This window comes from Ceratina calcarata, unplaced genomic scaffold (assembly GCF_001652005.2).
Source record: "Ceratina calcarata isolate Rehan_Ccalc_2016 unplaced genomic scaffold, ASM165200v1 scaffold452.2, whole genome shotgun sequence".
In the NCBI taxonomy this organism is placed as follows: domain Eukaryota; kingdom Metazoa; phylum Arthropoda; class Insecta; order Hymenoptera; family Apidae; genus Ceratina; species Ceratina calcarata.
The window spans coordinates 2,429-14,173 of record NW_017169150.1 but is presented as its reverse complement, the minus strand read 5'-3'; the positions used below and the strand labels follow the sequence as shown (position 1 = coordinate 14,173).

The window sequence follows — 11,745 nt, the reverse complement described above, 5'->3', positions numbered from 1 at the left end:
CAATACTGTGTCATTGTTTCTACGTAAGTGTTCATACAACCTTAAGGAAATAAGCTTTATGAAGTCGCGAGAGCAAATGCAATCTTACACATTATTAGATCAGATTCAATTTCCTACGTGATTAATCCAACGCGATTCAATAGCAGCTAACATAATTCAAAGTAAACACCGAAGGAAGCTAACCGTAAAATAATATTTAACTTCATCATTCAAATCTGACTGAAATTCCCACGGTATGCAATTAACTAATAATTGATCCGAGTCGCAGTCGGCGTAAACGATCACCGAGGAAATTCAGCGATAACCTCCGAGCAATTAACACGATAAGACGGATGCGAGATCGTTACTTCCGCGACGGAAATAGAGAGACTCCAGAAATCCTGTCTCCTGAAACGATTGCGAAACAATGGGAGAGTTCATAACGAAAATAACCCTTGCCAAAACAAACTCCGAGGTCCACGATTCAATTAATTAAAGACAATCCTCTTTCATTATTAATTACACATACTTCTGTTTCGTCATTGAATCTTTTTCATAATTCAACGTAGTTTATACTCGTTTTTGTTAGGAATTCTTCAACTGATTTATGCTCACAATAGTTGGATCGTAGACACGATACATGCCTAATGGCATCGGTCTCACGCAGAAAATAGTATCAGATGCGCGAATCAATCCTCCTATGTATATAACAGCGAGCAGCGACGATTAGGCGGACGGTGTTTCGCGATCGAAGGATCCTCAGTTGCGAGCGAACCGCGCGCCGATCATCATTAAACACAAACCATATTTAACAAAAATTAAACAAACATTTCGTAATACCTCGGAAGAAAATTGCAAGAGAAATTCGCGTCAAGATTGATTAAGGCTCTTTGTCGATTAACTAGATTGAAAGGGTTGTCCAATGAATTTCTTATGCCTCGGAATGATTGTAGTGCTGCTAACCAGTAGAAGAAACACGTCGCAAGAACAGAATGAAGCCGTTAATTAATCACCGTGTACAATGATAAAACGATTGGTGAAACGCTAATTCAAAGTGTCCTACAAATGTCAATGTTAACTTCGATCGATTAACTCTTTTCACTGATTAGTAACCGAGTGATTATGCTAAACGCGTTTCAGCCAAGAGTGGACTACAGGGGAAAAAAGGTGCGTCTTGACAAATTTTAACGAACTTTGAATTTTTGTGTCCTCCTCGAAATGAGTTATCGTCGAATTTAGTCGAAGCGGCTTTTGTCACGATAAATCAAGAAGTTGACCGATCATCTCGCATGAAACGGGACAAATTGATACGAAAATCATGTCGCAGGTTGTAACCGCAGCTATAAATTAATTTACACTAGTGTCAGAGTGGCTCGAAATTTCACTAACTTCCACGTAACGTCAATGTCGTCAAAAGTTAGCTTTCACCGTTTAAACATTTCGCAACGTTAAATAGAAATAATTAATTCATTTTCTGAAAAATTCGGACAAACATTATCATACAATAAATCACTCACTGATGTTTAGAGACGCAGTCCTACGTCCGCTTTCCCGGTCTATCGATAAGTATAGACCAAGGCGGTGCCTCAACTAAAAGCATCCAGCTTTCGGAGGGGTCTACAGTTACATGTCATCCCTTGTCACGAGCGAAATTCCCACAAGTTTCGACAGTAACCCTTCGGTTCCAATAAGCCATCCTGCTTTTATTTTTGAAACACTTCAATCTCTAATTGATCCTCCCATTAATCACCAAAATCAGTGTACCTTTTCTATGCTCCGGGATTTCATCGATTATCCATTACACGGGCTGCTAATGAGCTAGAGAACATTTGAAGACGTTAGACCAGCGTTTCTCAATTTATCATACATTAACTTATTTTTGATTGTTCAATTTTCGTCTTTTTTGCAACAGGAATTACATGATGAATAAAAATAAAAACACTTCCTAATTAAAAATGAGAGATGAACACTTATCAGTATATTTCCAATAAAGCGATAAAATTTGTAATCCCCTTTAACGCATCGTATCTTTTTCCATGGGTTTTCAGCCACGCTATTAATTAAAAATAAATATATGACACGATTGCAACTTGCACCTGGCTTATGTTTAAAATCAACGAAGATAAAGATGATATATCGAAATTGGTTGCAATGAAACAGACTCACCCTTCAAGAAGACTACACTGTCCGGCACGTGGATGGGAGCAGCGTGCGAACCCGAGGGAAACCATAATAATCCTGCCTTGGCGATTTTCTATTAATAATGTCTCGCCAGGGACCGACGAGATTTTCTACCCGTCGCCTCGCCCCTGACAATACTATCTACGCTCCGTCGGATTTTCAATTCTATTTTCAAAGCAACGAATCAATCTGAACCGAGCGGACCGCTGGGGACGACTCGAGCGAGCTGTACTCTTCCGGCTACGAGAACTTAAATCTAAATGGATATCAAACAAAAGAGAGCGCGCATCGGCGAACGGTCGACAGCTGGATCAATAACGCGGCTGATCGACCCGGTCGCTTCGGATTGACTGAGATCGTCGAGAGAGAGACCTGAGAATAATGATCGCACTGACCCATGTGTCGTACACCGTCCGCGGCTTGCTACATAAATCTCATCCCGAAGCTATGCTAATTTACCGCTAGTCAAATTCGACTCGAACGAGGATGATGTCCTTCAACGAGTCAGCGGTCCCGAGACGGCCGTCGATCGTCGCCAGCGTGAATCTGGAGGTACTGCTCGTTGGTGGCAACTTGACCGACGCCATGGCCGAGAATCATACGAGTCCTGTCGCGGAGTTTATGCAGCAGTACGACTTGTCGACGAGACGGGATCCGCTTTACATAGTGTTGCCGATCACGGTGATCTACGCGGTGATCTTCCTCACCGGTCTCGTCGGGAACGTGTCCACGTGCGTGGTGATAGCGCGTAACAAGTCGATGCACACGGCGACCAACTACTATCTGTTCAGCCTGGCCGTGTCTGATTTACTGTTGCTGATATCCGGGCTGCCGCCGGAGATGTACTACATCTGGTCGCATTTCCCGTACGTGTTCGGCGAGGCATTCTGCATTATTCAGAGTTTCGCCGCCGAGACGTCCTCGAACGCCACCGTGCTCACCATCACCGCCTTCACCGTCGAGAGGTTCGTATTTAAACGACGCCGCATTACATACCCCGGGTGTTCATAAATCTTCAAACAGCTTGCAAACGCTGCAGCGTATTGCAAAGCCGAATGGGAATTTGATAGATCCTTAACTGAACGAGTCGTTCGAATAGTTATCCTTGTTTGAAATTGGACCGAGATTTTAGATTTTATGTCGGACTAGCATCCCCCCGTCGCGGTTTTGTGTCGTCTTCCCTTGTAGCTCGAGTCACTAGATGAAGAGATAAAAGTTATAGTGGTGTAATTCACTTCTCGGAATTGAAAGATACTGGAAATGGTACAGCTATTCTGTTAACATGACTACGTTATGTTGCTATTGGTATGCAAGGTAAGTACTCGAGGATATGGAGATTATATCTGTCGCTGTTAGTAGCAATTTTATGCTTATTATCAGAATTTAATGAAGATCTATATCAATTTTGTATCATGTCAATTTTACTAGCTACGCTTTTATGTAGATTGAGTTAGGACTTGCTTCACCTTTTCTTTAATCAAATTTAGCAAATCATACACCATTAGAACTTTTACTTCCTCGTGTGGAAGTATAGAAAGTATTTTTTCCCAGAGACTTTTAAGGATGTACAAAGTTTCATGAATTATTGCAATACGCTGAAGCACTCGAATCAAATAAATTCCTCTTAATAAATGCTTTTTTCAAAATCTGATTACTAAACAGAGTACATACTATAATCCAAATTTCCTTGCAAATACTTCAGTCGTTTTTATTTTTTTTACAAACGAACGCTCTCTCGAACGATTTTTCCCTTACTAGTGACTATATAATTATATGTATGTATAAACGGGGCGATTATACGGATAGTCTTTTCGTAATCGGTTGATAGCAACCAGGAAACTCCAAAGATAACCCAATTGGTTTTCGCATAATTTAAAAAGTTTTATCCGAGGAAGATACCTCCCGGAAGGTATACATGTATACAAGATAAGCCCCGTCCGATTCATCTGCATAAATATCCCTTTTGGGAATATACGTATTTAGCATCGCATTTATCCCAAATATTCTTTAATGACATTCACAGAATTTATAGATCCAAACTGTTCATTATCATCAAAATAAAAATAAGAAAGTAAAAACTTTAATCTTTTAATACATTCATAAAGAATTAAAAATACTAATTAATTGTAGTTATTCTACTGTAGCTATTCTTCTGAAATGAAGATATCTTTTCTGAAAAATTCGGACAAACATTATCATACAATAAATCACTCACTGATGTTTAGAGACGCAGTCCTACGTCCGCTTTCCCGGTCTATCGATAAGTATAGACCAAGGCGGTGCCTCAACTAAAAGCATCCAGCTTTCGGAGGGGTCTACAGTTACATGTCATCCCTTGTCACGAGCGAAATTCCCACAAGTTTCGACAGTAACCCTTCGGTTCCAATAAGCCATCCTGCTTTTATTTTTGAAACACTTCAATCTCTAATTGATCCTCCCATTAATCACCAAAATCAGTGTACCTTTTCTATGCTCCGGGATTTCATCGATTATCCATTACACGGGCTGCTAATGAGCTAGAGAACATTTGAAGACGTTAGACCAGCGTTTCTCAATTTATCATACATTAACTTATTTTTGATTGTTCAATTTTCGTCTTTTTTGCAACAGGAATTACATGATGAATAAAAATAAAAACACTTCCTAATTAAAAATGAGAGATGAACACTTATCAGTATATTTCCAATAAAGCGATAAAATTTGTAATCCCCTTTAACGCATCGTATCTTTTTCCATGGGTTTTCAGCCACGCTATTAATTAAAAATAAATATATGACACGATTGCAACTTGCACCTGGCTTATGTTTAAAATCAACGAAGATAAAGATGATATATCGAAATTAGTTGCAATGAAACAGACTCACCCTTCGTATTAATCATAAAAAATGTACTCAATATTAATTCATGTATTATCACCCACTATATTTTATTTATAATCATAATTAAATAACATAAAACGTTTTATTTTTTTATTCTAAACACTCCTTACAGAATCTATTGATTTATTTTTAATCTGAAAATGCATTTATTACTCTTTTATTTTTATTTATGTGATACATAATTTAAGGAGTTTGAGGACTGCGTTAGACGAAGGGACGTGGGGGCGCGTGTTTTCAGGTACGTCGCGATCTGTCATCCTTTCATCTCGCACACGATGTCGAAGCTGTCCCGGGCGGTGAAGTTCATCATAGTGATCTGGCTGCTGGCACTGTGCCTCGCCGTGCCCCAAGCGATTCAATTCGGCATCGTGTACCGCAGCTACAACGGCTCCGCGGTCCTGGACAGCGCCCAGTGCTCGATCAAGTGGACGCTGATCGAGCACGCGTTCCAGATATCGACGATGCTGTTCTTCGTCCTGCCGATGACGATCATCACCGTATTGTACATACTGATCGCGATCAAGCTCAGGCGATCGAGCCTGTTGACGGCCACGGCGAAGAGGAAGCATTTGTCAACCGGACTTAATCACTGTGACAGTGGCAGGAGTAAAAGCACGGCCCAGAGAAATGTGATTCGAATGCTTGGTGAGTACGAATTTGTTTTAATCCTTTCCGGTGGTTCGTCCTAAGTTGGAGATTAGGTCGAACCCGTGACGATGGAGATTAGGCAGGTCCTGTTTTGTTAAAGAAAGTTAGCCAAGTTCCTGAATTAGATTCAGGAGACTGCTATTTGGCTCGATTAAATTAAGTATTATTTACATATGTATTTGTAGAAAATAGATATATTCTTATGAATCATTTTTATTCTCAGCAGTGATTGACTTATTACAGTGGCAGACGACAGGGATGATTCAGTTCTTTTATTTAGTGTGAAGCAGCGTTTTACAACCCCATAAAAATGACTCTTTCGGTGATAAATTCTTTTACGAGCGTTTAGCAGGGTTTCGGGCATCGCGGCGAATTTATTGGACTTCTCTATTGTGTCTCGAATAGTGGCGATTATTGCCATTCGAAGAGAGATTACAGCGAGTAATCAGAGAGACAAAACCGCTTCGGGAGAAATAAACAGGGGTGATGGACAGTTCGATTGTCTTATAAATCTGATAAAATTCTTGTGTGATTAGCGAGTCAATAAAAATAACTCAGAGTTACGTAAATTATTCTTAGCACAATGCCCTTTGTTGCGTAACTTCTCGCGGGGCTAAAAATTTTTTCAGAATCATTCCGAAACTATTCGTAGAACTAAAATAATCTTTCATTCGGTCCTGTTTAGATTATAGAACCGCCCATGGTGTTCGTCCTTCTTTACAATACTTCAGACTTCTCGTTAATAATGAATGAAATTATGGTAGACGTAACGCGAATCTTACAAAGCGCGTATTCCTATAAAACGCTAAAGATATTGCAACTGTCTTCATATAACACGATTCATCGTACAGCGTCGAATAATAAAACAGGGATTACCTGTTTTAAAGATTAAATCTCCTTCAGATGAGGATTAGATTGTTTTCTTCGTCGTTACCAGCTGTTTATGTTTCATCATTGGTTTGTTTTTGGAATGTGATTCTCGACGAACAGTGACTAATGATGAAGATTATAGAAGTATTTTTCAAGTAAAAAAATCTTGGGAAGCATATGTGTATAAATCTAGAATTTAATTAAATTTTTGTTGAATTTCTCAATGAAATAAAAGAGCTCTCACACACATTTTTTAATCAATCACAACCTTGTATAATGTTGAGTGGTCTTTTGGTTCAGATTAATCTCCCCAGCTTTTTACATGAAACACACCTAATTCTACTAATTTTTAGGTGCTGAGATTTATGTGTTAGCTGCAGTTATGCTGCAGTGATTTATGTGTTAAATAATTGTACATAACTATTATAGTTTATATACGTATTTATGTAAACATTATTGTGTAGTAGTAGATTAAAAAAAACTGATTCCCCCAAAAACGATATTCGCGTTCAGCACCTAAAAACTAATAGAATTACGTGGGTTCTATGTAAAAAGCTTAGGGAGAATTTTTTGAACTTTAGCCGGTCTTTTTTATAGAGAATATAAATCGTTGATAGGAGCAGGAAAAATTGTATAATAAAAAAATGTTGATGATCTTCATATCTCTACTGTGCATCCACCTATAAAATAAACTTCATAACATCAGAATGTACCTTTCTCGCAATCATGCAACATTATATGTATGTATATAAACATTCTTTACTACGTGTAATAATAACGACGAAAATCAAGGTAGTAACATCTGGTGAACCACACTGTACGTGCCACTTATTTTTAAAATAGTGTCCTATTTGACAAAGCATAGAAAATAAAAATTGGCATAGCAATAATCATTCTGAACATATTGCTTTAGATTAATGGGCGTTAGTCAAGAAAAATTCCCGTGCGATTTCATATAGCGGGTGGTGTATTAACCGCGACATACTGCAGTCTACTGTGTATAAGAATAACAATCTTCTCCAACTATCGTATTATTTCGGCAGCGTTAAATTTAACTGCGCTCAAGCGAAGAGAAAAGTATAATAAGTTAGTCGAATCATTTGTATGCTAAGCGTGGGGCTCGATTAAAACAATATACATAAATCGAACTAGTTCCCAAATAACTATAAGTTCGAAGCTTTTTCGTTTGCAGGCCTCGCATCGAGATCCGTCGAAACGGTGTGGGCTCGTAAAATCAAACGACCTCGTGATTTCGGTCAGCGGTTAGTTTATAGGATCCTACGTGCCCGCGTAGGTCGTATCGACAAATGATATCGTGCCAAGTGATACGATTCACGATCGCGGAAACGACAATCTATGAAAATATTTTCCAGAGATATATAATAATATAAAAATTCTGCGAGAGGTAGATTCCGCGCGCTCCGGCGCACGTGACGCTTTCAACCGGCGACGATGTAAACGAAATATATTCAAGACTACGTTGATCTCGCGATCAACGTCCGTTTTCCTCAGAATTCTATTCACCGTAAGACGCAACTCTCCTCTATGGCACTCGATCATGCTCGGTTGAACGCCGATTCAATTTACTTTTACAATACAATAGGTATCTTCTTCGATCAATATCAATAACTTTCAATGCCGCATAATCTAGCTAGTAAATTTTATTTCGGACGACGTCTTTTTATGAAACAACATATACGAAGTTGACTTAATGGAAGCTAATGGAAAAATTCTGTTGACCTTCTTAGGTAAAGCGTTCGGTTTACTAGGATCGTAAAGGGTGTTTTACGCTTAGCTATTATTTGATACACATTAAAATGTATAAAAGTTTCCTTAAAAGTTGGAATCAATTAGAATCCCTCTCGAGATCTTTGAATTCGAGAGCAGAACGTGTTTCCTGTTTGCAACCCCCGATGAACGCGTTCATTGTTCCCAATGGTGGTTTAACGAGACATTTCGTTCAGTTTACGTCCGGAAGCGGCTTAAATGGACCGCCTATTGCTATTACGCGTCGTCTTAATTCCCTCTTCAACTCCACCCTCTCTAATCCTTTACAATCTCTTCCTCTTTCCTACGATTAAATCAGAGATCACAGGTTTTAATTGCACTATTTTATTTTACTGAACGTCCGAATTTCTGTTCTACTCACTGGTTTAACCCTTCCACTTCTACTATCACTTCCCATGAGATTACTTCTTATTACTAGTGGGACACAATTAAATGCTAATATGCCAGAATCGTGTCCCACTGGTTATTAAAACTACAACCTGTGTAATATGCAAGCTTCCTCTATACTAAAATTGCTTTGCAAGTTACCACACGTGAATTGTGAATATGATCAAAATATTGTTCTGAACTCAACTAATCAGAATGTAATCACTTTATACATGACTGCCCAATTTTTTTGTATTCGTTGTACCAAATGTTTGCTCTATTTATCTGATATCTGAGAGAGAGAGAGGGGAGAGTTGTCTTATTCCAAAAAACACCAATAAAACCATTTCGAATCAATAATATAAATCTTGAGATCACATACTAAGTGAAAGCTTAGCAACCAGTAAATGCAAAGAAATAAAAGATTCTATAAAAAATACAATTGGTAGTGATAGGATCAAGATTGAATATGAAATTACTAAAGAAAAGAGCAGTGAGTAGAAATAGTGACGCGAACGGAAATTGGGACATTTACTATGCAGTGGGAAGAATTGTCTTGTTTATACTTGACAGTGAATTTACTTGAAGGCGCGGCGGTTGCGAATCGATAACCGAGTGGCGTCGTCTAGTTTAACCCTTTCGAGATCAAAATACGTACGCGATATACTACGCAATGACATACTGATTTAAAAAAAAATCCTCTCTGGAATTCTTCGATTAAGAGAATAAATTCTGTTAGCCAGAACGTACAAGGCGGGCTCTGTAAAAATATCTTGTTGTGAATGTTCGCGGATTTACATTGAATACATTTACGTGAAGTTCAAAGGGAAGGGTTACGGTCAAGAATCGACAAAAGAATCTTTTCTCTGTTAAAAACAGCGTACCAACAATTTCAGTTTCACGCTACGTAGAACCTCTTTAACGAAGCGACGATTGATGAAATGCTTGTTATAGCTTTTGTATAATTTCGGTTGAATATTTCAATGGTAAATCGATCGCTGACAGTCAGTGCGAATACGTATTAACAAATAGACGTGTATTGTACCTTCCGCTGTGCATGGAAGGCTCGTTCGCGTTTTGCGTAAACAGAATCGATCAGGAAATAGATCGTGCTCGCGTGGCCTCGCGTTCAACGTAATACAGAAACCGGTGCAGCGAGGAGGAACTAAAATGCTGCCGTAAATAGATGTATCAGGATGGTTTGTTACCGATGAGCTGTTAGCTCGCGTGTCCACGAAACCAGAAAGACCCGTCGTTGATACAATTTCTCTTCGTAGGTGGGCGTTCAACGAACCACCCTTACCTTTCATCGACAACCCTTCTCTTGTTCTTTATCATCAGTCTAATGGCAATTAACATTTACTAATTGAATAATGAAATGTTATTTAGGGTATCAGATTGTATTCGGAATAATCGATGGCACTATCAAAAGGGTGATTTTGTATTAAAAAAATAAGAAGAAAATTTAGAATAAAATTTGTTTAAATGAGACTTTGTTTTAGAGAAGGTCGATTTTAAATATTGGTCAGATACACTTGTCTCAGATTATTTCTCAAGTTAACATGTCTCTCCCTAGCTCACTCGTTTGATTCAGATTAAAAAATTATTAGTTTATTATAGTTATTAAGTAAATTATTCTAAATTTTCATAATTTTTTAATATCAAATGCCTACTCTGCTAATTGTACTACCAGTTACTGAGCACTCTGTATATTAAATATATTTATTACTTAATTCTCACAGAATTGTAATATCAATTTTCTTAAATCGTATCTTGTTAGAGAAACATGGTTTCTATATATGTATAAGTGCTTACACCGGATTTAATAAGATCTTGTTAAGCCTGGGAAGGAAAGGTGTAGCATTTTGATTTCAACCATTTGCTGAATAAAACGTATTTAAGGGTCGAGTGTAAACTGGCGATAATTCAAAACGTAAGGAACTTGTTTCGAGACAACAGAAACGTCGCCTTAGGTCTGAAAATGATAAGGAGAACAATTTAATCCTTAAGTGACAAATGGGTCGCCTCTTACCCTCAGTTACAATAAATCGCGACAATTTGGCTACGAAATGATCCACGACGAGCATCCTGAATAATTCATTCGACGATGAACATTGCAACTATCTTTCTTCCGTTCCTCTAACAATCTTTTTCGAGTATTAAATCTCAATAATGGATGAGAAATAACTGAGACTCAAAACAGAACTACTCGTAATATAGCGGTCGTAAAAAAGGGTTCTCGGACGCAGTGAAATTTCCGATAGCGTCGTGTTGAATTCACGGCTGCATCAGAGGCCACTTTATCTTCGTCCTCGGTGGAAACGCTCGCCGTTGAAGAGATAACCGGGTGCAAAAATTGCAGCCGTCATATCCGAACCCGGATAGACGGATTTTCGCGTGTCGTACAGTTTAAGAGGTGAAATATTGCAGCTAAAATTTCGACAGACCTCACGAGCCACCGAATTATCGACTATTTTTTTCCATTGAGAATAACATCGTCCTATGTGGCGACGTTTTATAAACCTGTTCACGTCGAATTAATTTACCGTGTTGCATAATTGAAACATAGGATTTCCTTCCTGAGACTTCTGCGACGAGTTTGAAAAAGTTTGATAGCTCAATCAAAAGCACGAAGAGTTCATAAATATTTATGAACTTTTTTTAAAAGAACATAACATTTAATTGAAAAATTTTAATCCGCGTCCAATTCTTCGATTTCAGGAAAGCTGCTTATTAGAATTTTAGCTTTATAATCTGTTTATGTAATGAGAATCATCAGACAAATATGCACCTTAGTTACTACTTATGGTTTATTGAAATGAAACAAATGTAATTTTAAGGTAATACTAAAAACTTTAATAAATTCGCATTACATGATTGCTATACACTTTTTAAATCATGATCTACCATATGAAAACTGCGCTATTACAACGGAATTGCAAAAATCTGCCAAATCTTACTTTATATTTAAATATCTAACACTGTTTAAGTTAATTGTTTGCACCTCAGGCATTTTTACGATCGCGTGACGCTG

At 38.1% G+C, this 11,745-nt stretch overlaps 1 protein-coding gene across 3 annotated transcripts in view; it reads left to right on the top strand.

The window, feature by feature from the left end:
• Window positions 1-11,080, top strand: part of LOC108627275 (pyrokinin-1 receptor-like) — a 15,865-nt gene extending 4,785 nt beyond the window's left edge. Inside the window, exons 3-6 of one of the 3 annotated variants that reach the window (XM_026815480.1) lie at window positions 933-1,146; window positions 2,255-3,125; window positions 5,278-5,684; window positions 5,931-11,080. In XM_026815480.1, the coding sequence (XP_026671281.1) occupies window positions 2,647-3,125; window positions 5,278-5,684; window positions 5,931-5,995 (951 nt within the window). In that variant the 5' untranslated portion in view covers window positions 933-1,146; window positions 2,255-2,646 and the 3' untranslated portion in view covers window positions 5,996-11,080. Of the gene's footprint in view, window positions 1-6; window positions 1,147-2,254; window positions 3,126-5,277; window positions 5,685-5,913 lie in introns of those variants that run through there. The other 2 variants (XM_026815479.1, XM_026815481.1) reach the window with 2 other exon arrangements.
• Window positions 11,081-11,745: the final 665 nt, after the last annotated feature.